Here is a 20,000-nt window from a genome sequence, read left to right as displayed (position 1 = left end):
GGTGCAGTGCATTCTGAGGTGGCTGTCCATCCCACCAGTTCTCCTAGACAAAGGTCACTATCCTGCTCCCCTGCTTCAGGGAAAAGACATACTAGAGGTCTAAAGGAGACTGGTGGGGCTTGCCCATGGGCAGTCACTCCCTCCGTCAATCTTGTTGTGTTCCCACAGGCTTTAACAGAGTGCCATTGTAAAGGCATCTCCTTCAGTGCTCCGATGTCAACGGATTTGGATGGTTCGTCTCTTGTTAGGAAGTGCTGGTAGCATTTTTCATCTGCCTCTTCACCTCTGAAGAGGCATTCCACTATTGACTACAGCCCTCCACTGCCTGTCTTGAGATATAGGGATTTGGGCCATAGCCCTCAACCCTCCTGCAGTTATGCTGTCTCACCTCCTCCAGCTCATTGTCGACTGACATGCAACAGCTTAGTTGTCCTGATGAGTGCCAGGTGTTGGTACCTAGACACTCAGCCCTGTCCCATAAGTGGGCGCTTGTCGAATGCCAGTCTCCATCCAGGCACTCGACACCAGCTGCGTTGACACACCCTCTTGCACCAGCACACTCATCGACTTCTATGCCACACTTGGCATCAGCAGTTGGGAGTTTGGTGCCAGCTGTTAGGCTGCCTGCTACCTTCACTGCCTCTTCCACCCTCATTGACCTGAGGATTCTTCATTAGCTCCCATTTGCTGCCATTTGGGAGACTTATGGGTTTCTTGAAAAGAAGACGTCTGCTGCCAAGAGTGGGGATGACTCCCTGTCACTCATTTCTTCCAAGGATGAAGAACCAGACCATCTATTCAAACCTTTGAAGGTTTCTGCTAGCAAGCTTCCCAGACTTCTTTGTGCCAGCGTCTCTCAGTTTGCCTGCTTCCTCGTTCCTCATGAGGAAACATCCCTCAGATCCTTGCCTTCCTAAGTTAGTGCTCTCATCTTCCTTGAAGAGGTCCCTGTATGAGGTCAAAGAATGGTTGGCAGTCAAGAGAGATCAAGGCAAAGTTTCTTTTGCTTCTCGGCCATCGAAGCTTTTCTGCCACCGGGGAAGCTCCTTCCTTGGGAGTGTCCGCCTCTTCCCAGGGGGACTTTTCCAGTTTGGTTGATGCATCTTCAGCCAAAATCTTTTCCTCAGTTGAGCTGGATCACATCATGAGGAAAATTTTAAAGGTGTTAGAAATATTCGGCTTCTTGGATTAGACAGTTGGTGCACTAGTCAGGAAAATAGAGGACTACCCAGTTCTTGCAGAGGACCTTCTGATTTTTTAGGCATCCTTTGTGCGCTGACAAGGGAATCAGAGACAGTTCAGATGAATTGGCCTCGCTTATTGCCATGGACATCCTCAAAAAGCGAGAGCTATGGTGTTCCTCTCAAACCAAAGGGGTGACAATCACTCAGAAGTTACCCCTCTTGTTTTCCCCTCTTAATTCGTAAGTTGCATCTCTTTCCGCAAGACACTGGAAGGAGGTTCTATCTGCTCTACAGAATAAATCCACTCATGACTTGCTGGCACAGTCCACTGAAGCGTCCCAAGACGGCTTCTACAGCTTCTGCCAAGGTTTTCTCACCTCTGCAACAGCCCTTTCGAGGAGGAGGGAAGTCATGACCCCAAGAGAGACCTTGCTCCAACCTTTGCCCTTTTTCAAAGTCTATAAAGAAGTCCTCCACCAAGACTTCCTCCAAGTGAGTCTTCAGTCCTATTACTACTTGTGTTGAAATAAGTAGAGAATTTCAAATCACAAGGGATCGTATAGCCTAATGTGAATTGAAATGTACTAACCAAATCATAGCCTAAGTTCTATACTACGACACCCAGATTACTTCACGCATTCTAAATAACATTCAAGATATTACATTGTGCTGTGTATATTACATAATAAGTATATAAATGATATTAACTTACTGTAAATGTGAATGTTGGACTGCACAATCTCCACTTCGTTATCATCTAAAGAACACCATGGGAAAAATTCTCCCCATCATTAGATATGCATATCCTCTTTAAGAATTTCCCCAAAATGAACTTTAAGGTAGGAATACATAAGTCGTTTAGGCTCGGAGATCCCTATGACATCTTGGAGATCGCAGGACAATGTCTAGTCCATATGCCTTTTTTACCCGAGTCACTCATTTCTAGTAAAACCGCTCTGTACTGGAGTTGTAACAAGACTGAATTCACGGTCACGGCTGACCAACAACAAGCGTTCGACTAATTATCAAGTCAACAAACAACTGATGACTGATACTTATGTGATATTACACCACACTTACAGACTAATACACAAAATAACCAAACACAATGCTTTTCCCAATTACGTAAATAAAAATACATAAAAACAAAATCTTCCTTTCATATAATACACATTTCCACTCACGGAAGTGGAGAAAATATGGAAAAATACATTACAGTTTGCAGTAAAGTGCAATCTCTTTTGTTGAGTTTTGACATACTCCCCAGCAAGAAAAACTCAAATATACATTATTTACAATAGTCCTGTTCTTATCAATGCCTTCCTGGCTTCTGCCGCTATCTGAGCAGTCATTCTGCTCAGGCAGGTGCTTGGCTGAATAACTTCTAATGCAGGACCAATTTTTTCCATCTCCTGCCACAGCTTTAGGGGTATGACTTAATTACAGGTCTCATGATCTGGCTATGAGCCTGTCTTAGAGTAGCCACTCTTGGGACCTTTTCTTGCCCCATATATAACTCGACCACTTGGCCTAACTTCCACTTCCTCCTTGGCCCTTGTCATGAATGAGGACTACTTCCCCTATCCTGGGCCAAGAGCTATGCACCGTTCCTACTTGATGGGTCTCTCTTAGCATTGTTAAATACTCCCTCTCCTCATCTTCAAAGGTTGTCGCACAACCTGGCCACATACAGGAAAGGTTGTCTCACAACCTGGACAGGAATCTTTTCTCCATGAACTCTTTCTGTCCATAGGTAGGGTCACCAGAGATCTCTTCCCAATTTACTACTTCTCTTGGGAATGACTTGAGCTTTCTTCCAAGAATCAAATAGTTAAGGGTTAAAATTTCCAACTGATTCAAGTCCCCAGGGGTGTAACCTAACTGTCTACCATTAATGACCCCTTCCAGCGCCACCAGTACATGGGTCAGTTCTTCATAACTGAGTAAGACCTGGCCTGCAATCTTTTTTAAGCCATGACTTAAGAAGTGCTATCAGCTTTTCCTCATATAGCACCAAACCATGGTGCTGTCACTGGAATGAACTTCCAGTTACACTATCTCCAACAGATGTTCCTTTACCTTGAGATTCTTTGATATGGTTCTGAGATACTCTGATGCTGCTACAAGCATTGTAGCATTGTCACTCAACATGCAAAATTTTCTAAAACTCATGAGAACACGTCACAGGACTGGTTATCAACTGGTTCCATATGTATGCCTCTGGTTATTAGGCATGTAAATAGGATTAGATAAACTTTCTTAGGGTTCTGTCCATTTCCCTTAACCCATAATGCGCTGGTGTAGTCCACACTTGTGGTATTAAAAGGTTGCTTACAATGCACCCTGAACTTGGGTAATGGATGAACCATTTTGGTCCTATACAGCCTCCCCTGCATTCTACAAGTAACAGTAGTACATATGGAATATAATTTTAATTAGTTGCCTGATCTGTGGGATCCAGAACTGCCTGACACTCGCCACAATTACATTTACACCTACAACATCATGGTGTTCTTTAATTATTACCTCCTTAATAATGAGGTTGGCACATTAAAATGAGAGATGTTGCAATTGGACAATACACTGTGGGCTAGGCATGCTTGTTGAAATTTTTCTTCTTTCAATGCTTCAAGTGTTGTAGCAGTTTTTTTTTTTACATGTAATAAGACCAATGCTGATTAATTGATTTATGTTAGAACTTGCTTATTCCCAAAACATTGTATTTAAAGTGAATAAAGCTTTGTAATTTACTCATACTTATGGTAAATAAAATGATAGTGGTGGGTGATTAATTCATCAATAAGTTTCTGTCAGGTGATTGATTAATATATATGAGGCCTTTTTAAATTCTTTGGTTGAATAAATTTTCAATAAACCTTGGACTTCCTTAGTCATGGAGATGAATTGGAAATTAATTGTAAATGGATTCAGGTTTTAGTGTTGCCTTACACGGAATTACTTTCAGGTATGTGAATTTTATTTGTTTGCACTTGAGTACTACCCTCATTTTAGAGGGTGCCATTTACGGAGCAAACTTTTTCCAGTTTCCCAACATGGCTGGAGAGTAGGCCACAAGCGAATGATTTGTTAAGAAAAAGTGTAGATGCACTTCTAACCTTGCAAACTTCATCTGGAAACTTCCCTTGTGCTATGGATGAACTTGATGGTAGTCGTCCGCCCGAGGAAGAGCTGGTTCACTGGTGCCATGGTGCTCCAGGTAGGTTATTGTTTTATCCCCTTTTTTTAATTCAAAAGGTTGCAAGTAGTATATAGTTATACAATTTATATATCCTATTTTGCTTTATAGAAAAGTAATGAATTCGTTTGTGCAACAGACAGTTCAGTTGTCAGGACTTACCTAGTCAAGATGTTGGTCTTTCACAAACAAACCCTCTTTACTGCCAACTAAACCATTCAGGGTAAATTTTTGTACTAATGGTGTGTTTTAGAGTGAAAAGTATTAACTTTCAACATATATTTATTTATATTTACAAACCTTGTGCTGTAGCTGGATTTTAATTAGATCAAATTTCACATGTTTCAGGTACAATATATCTCTTAGCAAAAGCCTATATGATATATAAGGACAAGAAATATTTAGACTCTTGTTTGAAATGTGGTGAAATCACATGGCATAAAGGACTGTTGAGAAAGGGTCCAGGTTAGTAATGATTTTTGTTTTTCTGATGTTTCTCATAGGATAATTAATTGTCTTGTGCATGCATATTTCTTCAAATAAAGAAAAAAATGTGTTTAAGTGTACCCTTATGCAAGGAAATTCAAACCTAGTAGTCAAAAGCTGTACTCTTAGTGAAGTAAATGCTTCAGCAATCATTGGTTATATGGTCAGCACCCAGTTTTAAATGCATGTAGTTGCATGACCAAGTAAGGGCCAAAATCCAAAAATAACAGATGACGGTCAATTACAGATATAATTGAAAGGAGGGAATGTGGAGTGCCACTAATTGCTTAAAAAAAGAAAAAGAAAAAAAATAAACAAACAAGTAAATAAATAAATACTAATAAATAACAACACATACACACACACAAAAGGAAACTTATTGGTTGATTGAACTTTAGCCTAGCCCTTGGCCTTTCAAAATTTGCCAATGTCACTTTTTTTCTCTCCCCCCCTCCTCCTCCAGGACATGATTTCAGTCACTGAACATGTAATAAGTCGGAGTTTGCTAAATTGGAAAACCAAATGTTTGTGCTTCTTTCTACTTTCTTTATTATTACTGAAGAGGGGTCTGAAGGAAAATGTAGGGCCAAGGACTTTTTAACGTAAAAAAAAAAACTGGTGACAAGAAGTCATGTATGCAGTTATCCTTTTGTTTGTATGTACACAATTTTAATTCACTCATCCAATTAATTCAGTATGTAACATTTTTTAACTGTAGGTATGTCACTGTGAATGCACAAGATGGCTCAAGAGCAGCTTGGTAGTAAACATCTCACTACTTTTTCAGCCAGAGTTATATATTTATACATTCCCTCAAAAATCTCTCATTCTTGAAAACAGTTCAATACAGGCCACCAATTTTCCAGTTTGAAAGTCTTTATATCACTTTTAGTTTTAATTATTCTCCACTAGTTCCAAACTGGACTTATAATTAGTTTAGACCTCTAATAAAATTTCTAGGGCTTCATTTGACATTCTTGCATCTGATTGCATTTCAAATATACTATTAATCCTGTTACAGATAATTTTGTCTCGCACTTATGACAGCCATTATTGTCCAGTCATGATCATGTCATCATCCCTTAAATTAAAGCTAACATCATCAATACGTACATGTTTTCTGATAATTAAGAAGTTCAGAACACTCCTTATTTTTCTTATACAGTATTCCCTGTAAAATTAGTATACCTTATATACTCTCGTAACAAGTAATCTCGTATATCATGCGACCCCTAAATTTTCACCTTTAAAAAAATTATTTTATCACGTATCGCATGTATCATGCGAGTTAAATTTACGAGACCAAATAACAATAGGCTAACCTCTTTATCTATTCCTTTTTTAGTTAGGCTAACCCCTTTTCCTCCATCTATTAATCTTTCCCATCTTCTAGTCAAGTTTAAAAAAATAAGAGAGAATGCCAAAAGTATTGTTAGTAATGTTACATGTTTTGAAAGCACACAGCCAGAAACAGCTGATTTGCTATGAACAACCAATCCGATAACAGCCTTTTTGCTTGCATTCAACCATCGTACGATAGTAAAATATTACTGTAGTTATGTTACAAATGACGTTAAGGAGTATAGGGCTGATATATTTTTACATTACTATATCCTTACTCACTAAGGCATATAATGCTGAATTTAATCTGTAAGTTTTAGCTGAAGTTGAGGAAAGAATGTTGATCTGCTAATGACTATTATCATACATCAGCAATGTGGATGAAACTTGCAAACTTTGGTATAGTACCATCCAAGGTATATAGAGTAAGGGGTACCATCAAACTCGACTGTAAACAAAATTTTAGAGAAAAGTGTTTTGATCAAAACTATTGGGCATGAAAGAACGCATTTTACTGTTTTCACTCCAATAAAAGATAAATACGTAAAGCTCATAGTATTCTGATGAGATAAAGTGAAAATATCGGACGGAATCTGTTGATTTTGGTTTACGCAATAAACATGCCCTCAGTGCCATCTACTAACGAAAAAATAACTAAAAAACATAATTTGTGAATGAAATTTAGAGTGATATTTCCACTGAAAACACTTCGTTTAACATCAAATAACCTTCTCTCATTAAATAGAGTATCTTAAGATTCATTTGCGCTAACTAGAAGCAAGAAAGTCGCTCTGATTTGAGTTCAGCACAGCAAAACAAACTTACCTTGCAATCGCCCTCTGCTGATTTCGAACCCAAAACATTGATTGCTATGTTTGTATTTTATAATACAAAACAAATAGCAATATGAAAATACATAATATAATTATGTGATGCAGTAAAAGCATAGCTTTTTAAAAGATCCATGCAAAATATGCATATCCATTATGTTTGTATTTTATCATACAATACTATGTTATGTGACGATACTATATTATGTGATTATTACATAATGGAATTTTATACCTCTTGTAAGATGTGACCCCCTTAAAATTAGCTCCAAAATTAGGGCTTCAAAAGTCGCATGATACGTGAGTATATATGGTAATTTACTTTTTCTTTAATCTCCGCCATAATTTTTTCAATAATGTAAATACAATATGAAAACAATATGGTATGCCCAGTCTGCCGTAAAAAAAAAAAAAAAAAAAAAAGTGATGGGTTTATTGTAGAGGAATGACAGAAAATAGGAGTAAAAGCATATTTTGTAATAAGACATTACTTTTCTATAAAAACAAAAAGTTGAACGGTTTTTTTTATATTTAGGAAAACTCTTGTCAGTTTTTCTTATCTGTAAATTACTTCTATATTTAGGAAAACTCTTGTCAGTTTTTCTTATCTGTAAATTACTTCTAAGATTTCAGTGAACTTATCTTCCTTACACAGCAGACTTTACAAAGTACTGAATCTAAACTAATTGAATCATGAAACCCACCATAAGTTTGAGATTTTCTAAATTTCAGAGACTGCTTTTTGCTGAAGTGTATATAAAGTAAAGGTGTCTTCAAATTGATCACAGTTTTATGTCCCATGAATACTATATGTGAATGCTTTATTCCCAGTAAAGTAAGAGAAAAAAAAAGTATTACCTAATTTTAACCAACAGCTGATAATCAAAGCGTGGTCTCAGATTTCCTGAGATTTTATTTTAATCTTCAATATTTTCAGTTTACCAATCATTTATGCCGGAGTTACACCTTGGTGATTCAAGACCGTGACCATCGCAACGGCTGGATTTGGTGATCTATCAGCATCATTTGTGGGCCTTGGACCACACACACACACACAAATTAGTCAGCTGATTAGGACACCATGACGTCATAAGCAATGAATCATTTACGACAGTCTTTCACACGTTGAGATGAGATCGTGTATTTAAGTAGTCGTATGCACCAGGTGCAAATAATTGAGGCTGTGCCCAAATTTAACGTTTTTACTGGACGGTGATGTCCGCGAAGTCATTAGGATTCACAACAGTTTAATTGCAATTTACATACGCTACTGTCATGTGTCTTGACCATGGATGCCACCATAATATTAAAGGTATATCAACAATACTGAGAATCTTTAATCCAATATGTAATTTACTAAAACCAGAAAATGTCTTTTATCTCTTGCTTCAGAATATTGTAATAAATTATATTTTATTGCGTTAACAGCCGACTGACTTGTTTGTATAAAAGAAAAAAAGTTTAAAAACTGTAAATTCTTGAAAATACTGAGAATCTTTTTTTTTTCCCACATTCCCACAAATATATTTACATATTCTTTACCAATTCAGAGACTTATTTTGTCTTTTTTGAAAATATTGGAGTTGGTTTCTAGTTGAGGAAATTGTTGCAAAAAAAATTAGTGTACACAACATTTTGATTTTTAAATAAAATAAAAAAATTACTAATCTTAAGATTTCTTAAGATTGAAAATGTGCATTAGGCTTTATATAAAACCAAGCACTGGGACTCAAAGGGTCATTCAGCACTATGAGAATGAAAATTGAAATTACATAAATACATTATGAGGAATAAACACTATAGAGGTTACTGTTAAAAATGGTAAAAATGACATTTATATCAAATTATTTCATGAAAATCACAAGACGAGTGGGAAGACAAGTATAGCTCGCAGATGTGGTTTTAGATCATGCCAATTGATAGTGCCTTGCATGCAACTGCATCGTAGTGGCACCGTAAGTGAATTTTCAGGTGTTGAGATGGTCGCAGTCTTGAATTGTCAATGTGCACCTCGGGCATTACTTTTAACCTAATAGCCAGTACTTGGATAAATATGAAACAGTGGTTTATATGCACTGAAAGTTTTGTTCATTATTAAACATTATTTTGGAGTAGATAAAAGACTACTCCGTGATAAGGTAAAAGATCAATTAGGGATTTATGATCATTTCATATTAAATTATATTATCATCTTTTAGGGATTTGTCATGGAGTTGCAGGCAGTGGCTACGTTTTTCTAACTCTTTATCGACTCACTGGAGACAAAATGCATCTTCACAGAGCGCTGCAATTCTCCAATTTCCTTTATTCCAAGGAATTTGTGAAAGCTCGGACACCTGACAGCCCCTACAGTTTGTATGAAGGTTTATCTGGCACTGTATGTTTTATTGCAGATCTTGTGGATCCACAGCACTCTTCATTCCCTCTTTTCAATATTTTTTAAAGGTGTCCTTCCTTTTATTTATTTGAATCTGACTGTATATGTAAATAGGGCAGTTTTTGTACCATGAAAGTCTGTTAGCCATGTGTTACTTTTTGATATTGCAATATTTTTTCTTGTAAATGTGATCCATATTACACATTACTGCACTAAAGACTTAATAGCCCCAAATGCTTTGTTTAAAGCCCCTGACAGTTCTAGCATATTCGTTACACACCTAGAAAATTCAAGATAGTACTTCCTATCAGCAGCATACCTGCATATCCTCCATAGTTTTCATCCAATTTATTTTCCTCAAGTTGAGATTAGACGGAGCTGTAGCATAATTCTGGATTTATATAATTTTGTGTTCAAATAAATGTGACAAGGGTCAATTCTTGCATATTGTAAACTTGTTTCATTGTCAAATATACCTAACTTGTTAGTTCACTTCGTCCATGAATTCAGTATACTGTATTTAATTTTGCCACTGAAAGTGAAGCTTTGTTGCTCTTCAAAGATATGTGGCTTCTTGCAGTACAATATTTTAGTAAAACATTATAAACCGTCCTTATACTGAATCTCTGTGACATTCCTATTGTCTATCTTACTTTTATTAAATTACCAATTCTCAAGTAATTTGAATGTTTTGTAGGATACGAACATGACAAATTTGTAATTAATTTGTATCTCCCCAGGGGGTATTTTATTTTAAAAAATTGAATCTATTGTGTAAGCCTACAGTTGCTTGTAAACTGAGCTGACCTTCCTCTTCCAATGTGTGAAACAGCCTATCTGCAGCTACACTCTGCTCCATAGTTGGCTGAGATCAAGAACTATGCCTCCTGTTCTTTCTCAGGTAGAGCTAAGGGCTTAATGCTCCTTTATCACCTATAGGCCAAAGGTAAAGCTGTCCAAGGTAGGACCGAGTGGTTGTTCTTGAAGGCTGGTGCACCCTTATCCTGCCTGAGGGAGGGTCTCGGGGCTCACTGGATTCAGAAGCATCTTGGCTTCCACAGTGGCGTAATTGCTCTTCACGACTGTCACCGTGCCCTCTGTTCTGGGCCCCACATCCTTGAAATACACATGCTGCTCAGATGTATGTCCCTCTCCTGGATCTGCCACTGCTTTGCTGGATGATGTGATGCTGACAGGAAGGGGGCCTTCACTTCTATCATCCATCTGCATCCCTGAGTACTTTGTTCACCTTAAGGAGATGGTCCAATTTCATGAGGTTTATTATTAGTGCCAGGACCTCATATGCGTGTCTCGCTGCTTTCTCTCCTGATGGTGCAAGGATTATCCCATCATCGAGGTACCTCCTCAGTCATATACTTTTTCCATGCCCATTCTGACACAAGTTGGAAGGTTTGGGGAGTTGTTACCAAGCTAAAGCAAAGAGCCCTAAACTTACACTGTATGTTGTGTCATGGGAGACAAACTGCAGATACTTATTGTAGGATTATGTAAAGGTTTGTGCAGGTACACAGTATATACCCTGTTATACGAAAAATACCAAGTAGTTCATTTCTCTGATTGATGCCAGTAACAACCGAGGCATCCATCTCCATTGTGAACATCTGGTCTCACCTGCTAGAGGCTTTCTCTGCCAGAAAGGGGTGAGTGTTGTTCTCCATTATCTTTAATACCTCCTGTTGCAGGCCTTTCCCCTTAAGCAAGTCATGAATTAATTTGGACAAGTTACGTCAAGTCTAACATTATAAAGAATCTTCAACTAGAATAGCTGCCTTTGTTGGTATTTTTACACATTAGCGGCGTTTTTAAGAATTAAAATATCATATGAAAATGAAAGAGAATAATTTGTGAAATTTTATTAGTTTCACAACTTGTAACCTTACCCTATACTGAATTGCCCCTTACCTTTCCCAATTTGGAGATCTTGTCCTGTGATAGCAGATCTTGTCATTATTGTGTAATGCCTATTCCACTTCATAGCTTTAATGCCAGATAAAAGAATTGAGAAGGGCATGGGGTTGCCATTTATACATCCATTCATAACATCCTTAAAAAATTCTTCTTGATTGAATGACAGCATACATCCTTACAACACTCATTCTAAATCCAGTTTAATAAAGAATAGCAGTCAGTAGCTATCACTATCCATTTACAATTACTAAATATTCTACAACACAACTGGCTATGCCAAGGAAAAAGATTTTCTTTCCATATAAAAAATACATGTGACATCATAAACCAAACTGGCAAACTAAAGAATAAGTAGTAAAGTCAAGTCTAGTAATAAAAATAAAAATGTAATTTTTGGGCCCTGGCATAGGAAATTATCACTTACAAAGGACAGCTATACAGTATGATGCACCTTGTAGCCTGGTTTAAAAACTTCATTATCATCTTGAGTCTTTAAGCAAGGCTTCCTTTGTTCTAAGAAGATTCCATTGTCCTGGCTGCAAAAGAAAAAAAAATAAAGTTCAAATTAACTGTTCATTAAATATCGCCTCATTTCACCTGGATCATCTTTATATAACACAAAGCCAGAGCCCCTTTTCTCAAGCGACCCTTAATTCACAACATGCTCTAAATTGCACAACCATGCAATAATTCAATGAACTTAAAAACTCTCCACTATTACTTTACTGACTCTTATTACCCCAATGACCATTCATTAATCCCAAATTGGTTTACCACTCCTCTTACTTTTTTTTTTCTACTACCTGACAATAAACTGAGACATCTAAGCAGTTGTTGACCAGTCTCAGACAAAAATCCAAAACATGAAGATGCATGGCATTTATAGGTAAAAACCCAGAAAATTTGGAAAGTACTGTATTAGTGCTTATCAAGATACTCATATTTTTCCTACATTTACAAAATAAACCGGAAATTAAGTTTCCATAAGATAAAACATTAAGAAAAAAAACACTAACAATCACTTGTTCTCAAATACGTCAATTTGAAATTGGAATGACATCTGGAAAATTACTTAGAAAAATATTCCGAGCAATTTTTATCTTACATGAAGGCACCAAGGGGACTTGCGACTTCGTGCCATAATTATTATTATTTATTTATTTTTAAAATCGATTTGCATTTTCATAAATAACAAATCTGAATTCTTAACATTTGGATAAATCTTCTAGTGCCAGCTGGAAAACCAGTAAAATTAATTTTTTAATACTTGTGTATGCAAGGAACTATTACCAGCTGTGCTTGATCACAAGCTATGTGGGATCTCCCACAAAGCCTTTAGCATCATCCAGAGGGGCGGTTTGAGGTGGGTCTTTAACATGTTAGGACCTCAGGTTTGTTGGTTATGAAAAATACAAATTTATTTAAAAAAAAATATTGCCATTAGTTCATAAATGAAACAAACCTTTGGTCTTAACATTAGGGTACTTACTCATGGTGGGAGGTAAGTATTATAAACTGACACTCATGGTGGGAGGTAAGTATTATAAACTGACTGGGAGTTTGCCTCCTTTAGTCAATTTCCGAATAAAAGCTATTTGAAGATAACTGACCTCAACCTTACAGCCTATAATATACGAGTATCTTTAGGGTCATATTTCTGGGTGTTTATTGCACTTGCGTTAGAGGGAGAGCTATCTGTTCCTATAACAAACCAACATATCCTATCCTCTTATGTGGGTTTGTTTTCATTCTTCTCTCTCTCCTTGCTACAGAGAGGGACGTATTGTTACTGAAACGTATCTTGCACTATTGATCGCTAACCGCATTGGCTGTCTCACTCATCTGTATCTACCGTAATACCTCAATCTTACGTGATTCGAGTTGCGCGAATTCACAATAGCATGAACTTTTCATTGGAACCTAACTATCATATGCGAGTATTTCACAGACACCAATGAAAAGTGTTACAAAATTTATTAGATGCAATTATAAGTTATCAAACTTTTGTGTGAATAACATTAAATAAATATTTTTTTACTGAGATGAGTATTTTTATGGTACATGTTAGTATGTGTCATGTTAATAATGTTTTCAATTATTAATAACAATAATATAACTGTAATTACAAAATCTGTGATAGTATTTTAAAGAAATTGGGGGAAAGAAGAGAGGGCTATGTTGTATGTATGTACGGACTCCTATATTTTTACCAACAATTTATTTATTTTTTATGAGTAATGTATTAGGCTAACTTTTAAATGAAATTACAGTAACTTTAACTTCATTTAAAAGTCAACTTAGCTTAATATGTAGGGAGCATGATTAGGATCATATTTAGTGTTCAAACTCTAGAAGTAAGCATTTATCAGCATTTTTAGAGTGTGCCAAACTTACGCGAAACTTCCTTTGTGCGAGAGGGTCTGGAACCTAACTTCATGTTGGTTTGGGGTATTACTGTAGTCCGTTCCAGCTTTAGATGATACTATTCTCCTTACCGCCCATAGGTAAAGAAGTAGACAGAATATGTAGAAAAGAAAAAGACCAGTCATCTCGTTCACTCATACTTTCATCTTAAACTAGATGCAAACTGACCTGCCAAGGGTACTACACAACTTGTTGAGCAGCCACCACCGGACAAAAGGAAAAGTGTCCAAGGACCTACAAGCAATGTCCTTCAAATAAAAGAAAGTGAAAGTGGTTCTCTGAACAGACAATCTTGAATGACAAAGAAGAGCTCAGACCTCTGATGTCATGAGCTCTAAACATTATCTGGCTTTTCAGATTCTGTCAAAACAATGCATTACTAATTGGTTGCCCTTAAACCAAAAAAGCACATTGTATTCTTGGACACTTCTTTCTTGACCTGAACTGTGATAACAAAAGGCCTTTGCCATCTATGTCTCAGATGTCTAGTTCTTTTTAAATAAGCACGCAGCACCTGACAAGACATAACACTTCCTCAGGGTCATTATCCACAGTCTCCCAAAGAAGGTATAGAAAAGAAGAGAAATCTGTCATCTGCAACTGCTGAATTCTGCATCTCAGCCATGAATTCTGGTATAAATCTGAAGACTAATAACTTCTGGAATGCTTCACTTCATATGACAACCATGCAGTTCCCCTAATCTTTTCGTAGATGCTAGAGCCAGCAAAAAGACTGTTTTTAGAGCCAAGCTTCTATCAGTAGCTTGTCGCAATGGTTTGTAGGGAGCCTTAACAGGTGTCATATAATATTTCCTACCTCTCAGCAGGGGGGCGTTTTAAAAGATCTATTTGATCGCAAAGAATTATCCCCACCTGAAATCCTTGCATTAACATGTTGTAACACAGACTGCAGGACTTGAATGCAGTAATTCATGCAACATCTAAACATCTATCTTTGGTCCTTAAAGGGGAATGCCAGTCACAGCTATGTTGCAAGGAGTTTCAGATCTACTTGAAAGATTATTGCTGTATTATCCGATGGCCGATCCTGGCTAGTTCTTGAAAAAATGCTAGGGTGAATGTGGTTGTCGACTTTCCACGGCTGTTGGGATCTTGACCTTGATCTTCCGGCCCAGGGGCGAACCACAACCTCACTATTGCCCAGCCCGTTAGATGAATGTACTCCCTCATAATGAAGAATCTCCCAACACTTTACTATTCGATCTTTTAATTGGAGTGTTGTTGTCTTTTCTCATCTTGAACGGCCTTACAGTGAAGACTGGGACAAACTCTCGCAGAATTCACAAATTTCTTTTCTGTCGCCCTTACAATCGCACTCAGCAGCTTCCACTCCAACATCCATCGATTTCGTCAGCTGTGATAACTGTCATTCTTTGTTTCAGTGTTAATGACTAGTATTTTTAGCGCTTTCTTTTTAAGGTATGTGACAGTCCTAACTTGAAGATGAAGCAGAAATTAAACATCCTCAACTGTTTGACTGGAGCACACACTGACATTATTGAAGCTTGCAAAGATGCTGAACCAGAAGTAGATGATGACGACGACTCGCGCCTTCTTGCATATCTTATCAATTGCCCAGCCCGTTAGATGAATGTACTCCCTCATAATGAAGAATCTCCCAACACTTTACTATTCGATCTTTTAATTGGAGTGTTGTTGTCTTTTCTCATCTTGAACGGCCTTACAGTGAAGACTGGGACAAACTCTCGCAGAATTCACAAATTTCTTTTCTGTCGCCCTTACAATCGCACTCAGCAGCTTCCACTCCAACATCCATCGATTTCGTCAGCTGTGATAACTGTCATTCTTTGTTTCAGTGTTAATGACTAGTATTTTTAGTGCTTTCTTTTTAAGGTATGTGACAGTCCTAACTTGAAGATGAAGCAGAAATTAATCATCCTCAACTGTTTGACTGGAGCACACACTGACATTATTGAAGCTTGCGAAGATGCTGAACCAGAAGTAGATGATGACGACGACTCGCACCTTCTTGCATATCTTATCAATTTTTTCCTTTAATGCTTGCAATTTGTTCATAAAGCATAGTTGTAATCGACAACACCGAGGATGCGAGGGTAAAAGGAGGCCATGAGACCAGGGGAAGAAGGAACACCCACAGGGAAAGGCCATGGAGGGATGTGACACATTGTTTTGACAAGCCATCCAAGGTTGGTAACTGTAATAGGCCTACGCCACCCACATACCTTTCATTCTGTGCACATCTATAGCTGAAACACTACTATGGGACGCATTTAGCATAGTTGGAGAAACACATGGATCAGCATCACAATTAGGCAGAACAAAAGATGAAGGCGCTTCATTAATCAAAGATGGTGGCATCTCCTTTCTTCTCTACTGACCCTTCTCATAAAACTTTGTCCATTGTTCCACTGGCCAACAACGACATACAGAACAAGGATTAGTAATTGTACATACATTTTCTCTGCACCTACTACACATTTGGTGTGGATCCGTGGACACATTAAAAATCTCTAACAAGGGAACCCATTAATACCCCGCCATTTCCTAGTTTCTTACGAGATCCCAAAGAAACCTTGGTTGGGGAGGTAAAAAGTTTCATGATACCACAATACCCGTACAAACCAACGGCAATCTCACACACACTGAAACAAAAAGCAACAAAAGAAGCAGGCACACTAAACTGGCTTTAAAAGGACAGAGAGCAAAATGCACCCTCTCTTAAAGGCAGTACAGAAGTAACTGACTCAACCATGAGGTGCCAAAGCCATTGTGGGAGATCCCACACATCTTGTGATCAAACACAGATGCCAATAGTTCCTTGCATACACAATTTTTTAAAATTAATTTTACCAGTTTTCCAGCTGGTGCTAGAAGATTTATCTTAATCTTAAGACTGAAGGTTTGTTACCTATATGAACAACTTAACTTTACAAACCCACATCTAAAATGCACTATAATTAAAACAAAAAATAGTATTTTGTATGGCACACACTTGGCAATGTTACAGGTATTTACAGTATTTTTTTGATTGATTGAATGCGCTTCAAAAAATATAAGGACAGTTCACAGTTCTGACAGCTCCCTTATGACCACATCTGATTGGAATGAAGTCGACCTAGCCAGAAATTTTGTGTGACTGGAGAACAGGTGATGATTTCATGCCATTACCTTACCACATAAAGACTAATTTCATACACAACAGGGAATCTTCTATTTATATTTCACATAATACAACAAGACTTGCAAGACAGGTTGAAATACTGCCGACATAAATACTATAATTAGTACTGTGATGCAAGTACAAATGGCAATAAAGCAATGTAGACAAATTACTTAAATTTTGTCTCGGTAATCAAACATCATGGTACCTGGACAGTATGTATCAGCAATATTGAAGAAAGGAATAACTCCTATCACCACTTTTCTCTAGAAAGTGTTACACAAAAGGAACTACTACTTCAAGTGTTTCTATAAAGCACAACACAGACTTTACTACGGGCAATTCTGCAGCATTCACTTGGCTACAGCTGCACTTCTTCTCCCTTTCACTTTTGTTACCTTATTCTTCCATGCATCATCGTTTCAAACTTCACTCAAGAACAGTTAGTTTTGGTAACCTCTATGGAAAATTAAAACTGGGACCATTGGTCTAACTAAACTGCTTTCTGATATTAACAGTGATTTCGACTGCATATCAACATTAATGATTTACAGGCTGCATATAAACACTTAGCAAGAGGCATTACCTTTCTCTAGATTCAGCATCCCTGCCTCTTACTTAAAGAAAAATGTAATACAGCTAAGAAAACTGCCCTATAATTAAGAGATGTTCCATAACCAATCTGTGCTATTTATTAACTTGAACAACCAGAAGAAAATGACCCCCACCGGGGGCATCTCTCATTTACTGAGTATATCCTAAATTGTATTTCAATTGATCCCTGATCCCCTTTATCTGCCTAGAACAACGAGAAGCACTAAACAGCAGTACGTATGCAGTAGATGTGCCTCCCTGTCAACCTTCTCAGTTCAAGAAGTCCTTTATTCCTCACACCAACAGGCTGTGGAACTGCCTCTCCAAGAAGATATCGTGCAATTGGAACTTACTTCAAAAGTTCAGTGAAAATAAAATGCATCACTTTCATGGCTCTCTCTCTACAACATATACCCTCATTATTCAGGGAAAATTCACATATTCGTGATATTTTTCTATGAAAAATATCCACAAATTCTCTATCATTAATTTCATCATAAAATGGACCTTTTGCAATAAAACTATTAAAAAAAATAGTTATAAACATTTTTAGTGGGGGTTTCTTGATTTTTACCTAACAAAATGGGCAATTTAAAGTTTTTATAGGGGTTTCAACTAGTCTTTGAAGGGGGGTGTTGTCTGGTACCTACCTATCCCCCTGTGAATACAAAGGGGGGGGGGGGGGGGGAACACTACTATTCTTCTTGCATTTTAATACCTTTTCCATCCAGTTGCCTATTTACTGACTTTCTTAATAAGCGGGATCTCTTCTTTCTGTATTTCCCTGTACGTACTTCCACTTCTTCCTAATGAAGACCAAATTTTTTAGGAGCTTGAATTTCAAGTCAATGACCCCTTTGGGCTTCTTCCATATGAATAGGTTTCATCTACTGAATAATAACAATCATCTATCATTCAAGGAGACAGCTCGATTCTGTTTGTGACCTGACAAAACACTTGGTTATCTAGACCTCTTGGCTCTCTCTATTAATAGCATTAGTCATCACAATACCAAGTGGATAGTGAAAAAACCCAATTATATCCAATTTCATGCCTAGAAATTCATGTTAAGACTCGACCTTGCAAGTTTCCTGATCAAGACTTCCTGATAACCAAGGCTCACCCTAAGCGAAAAGTGCCTTTTAAAGAAACCATGCAACATCTAAACAAAAAACCCTAATTGTAAAAACAAAATTAGTGTAAGTTAGGTATATCATAGTTTGACCAGACCAATGAGCTCTCCTTGGGTTGGACCTAAGGATTGGATTTCTATTTATCAATAGGCCTACAGCTTATTGTGGGATCCAAAACACATTATATTGATAAATGAATTTCTAATCACCAGATACATTCCTCTGATTACGCGCTGGCTGCAGCTATGAGCGAACAAGGGTTATCAGATCGGTAGGCGAGTATACAACTGACTCGTCCAGCAAGTTGGTCAAAATTAGTTTAAAATGTTTCAGGACACATTTTCCTTACCTACTTAAGACCTTGAACGGCTGCGTCTTTTAAAAGCTGGAGACTCACTACGGCGCCGATAGTCATCATATCTACAAAGGAAAATGCAAGTTTTAGAATTTTCTTCAACTAAATCAATAATAAAAAATAGCATCAGTATTTTCTTAATAAAAGCTTTAAACAACTACTTGGAAAACTAATTCCAATATTTTTAGTTTTGATAACAGACAAACCGATTTCAAAACATATGTATGCTACATTATAAAACTAAACAGAAAATAAAAATATACACTGCAGAAAATCTACAAGAAAACATCAGGCCTAAGGAAGGAGAGAAAGAGCCAAATTAAAAGCCTACAGAATAAAAATGACCAAATTGTAATTGATACACCAAGGATTTAGCTCACATACATTTATGTCTGTAGCCCTCTGTACATACATATGATGTCTAGGCCAGTCACTAATAATGCTCCTGATTGGCTGTTGATAAGCCAATCACAGGGCTGGAAACCCTCAGTCTCTCGAGAGAGTTCACATAACCTGGATGTATGTTCCACTTCTACTGAGGGATAAGTCTTTCAAAAGTACCTCTCAGAAGTGGAACATACATCCTGCCTGTGTGAACTCTCTCGGGAGACTGAGTTTCCAGCCCTGTGATTGGCTTAACAGCCAATCAGGAGTGTCATAAGGGACTGGCTTAGATATCAGATGCACGGTTGATACGAGTCTACTATAGCAGTTTTTTTTTTTTTTTTTTTTTTTTTTAAGTGTTCCCTTGTGTCTCTTCCCTTCCCCTGTTTCCTTCACTCCCTCCCTACCAACTGTGGCTGTTCAACTCGCAAAACTTAACCTTGCACCAACTATCACCTCTTCAGTGGTAGTAAATGTATTTATAATAATAACACTACAATTTAGTTAGTACATATCTATTTTACATAAGATTGACCTTTGGTGATTTTTATACTGAAACTCTGAAAAAAACTGAAGGACCTTAGCCCACACACTTGTGACATTC

The 20,000-nt window shown here is 37.3% G+C and overlaps 2 protein-coding genes across 12 annotated transcripts in view; one reads left to right on the top strand and one right to left on the bottom strand.

Annotated features, from left to right (window-relative positions):
• The window catches only part of LOC135222037 (lanC-like protein 3), a 55,058-nt gene extending 45,190 nt beyond the window's left edge, over positions 1 to 9,868 (top strand). Inside the window, exons 5-7 of one of the 2 annotated variants that reach the window (XM_064260171.1) lie at positions 4,229 to 4,401; positions 4,729 to 4,845; positions 9,236 to 9,868. In XM_064260171.1, coding sequence (XP_064116241.1) covers positions 4,229 to 4,401; positions 4,729 to 4,845; positions 9,236 to 9,480 — 535 coding nt within the window. In that variant the 3' untranslated portion in view covers positions 9,481 to 9,868. Of the gene's footprint in view, positions 1 to 4,228; positions 4,402 to 4,728; positions 4,846 to 7,974; positions 9,206 to 9,235 lie in introns of those variants that run through there. The other variant, XM_064260172.1, reaches the window with a different exon arrangement.
• A 1,405-nt stretch (positions 9,869 to 11,273) lies between these two features.
• The window catches only part of LOC135222034 (RNA-binding protein 1-like), a 171,165-nt gene continuing 162,438 nt past the window's right edge, over positions 11,274 to 20,000 (bottom strand). For all 10 annotated transcript variants that reach the window (XM_064260165.1, XM_064260167.1, XM_064260160.1 and 7 more), the window contains 2 exons: positions 19,007 to 19,077; positions 11,274 to 11,879 (listed from right to left, as the gene is read on the bottom strand). In XM_064260165.1, coding sequence (XP_064116235.1) covers positions 19,011 to 19,077 — 67 coding nt within the window. In that variant the 3' untranslated portion in view covers positions 11,274 to 11,879; positions 19,007 to 19,010. The remainder of the gene's footprint in view (positions 11,880 to 19,006; positions 19,078 to 20,000) is intronic.

This window comes from Macrobrachium nipponense, chromosome 3 (genome assembly GCF_015104395.2).
Source record: "Macrobrachium nipponense isolate FS-2020 chromosome 3, ASM1510439v2, whole genome shotgun sequence".
Taxonomy (NCBI): Eukaryota; Metazoa; Arthropoda; class Malacostraca; order Decapoda; family Palaemonidae; genus Macrobrachium; species Macrobrachium nipponense.
This window is presented reverse-complemented; position numbering and strand designations above follow the sequence as displayed.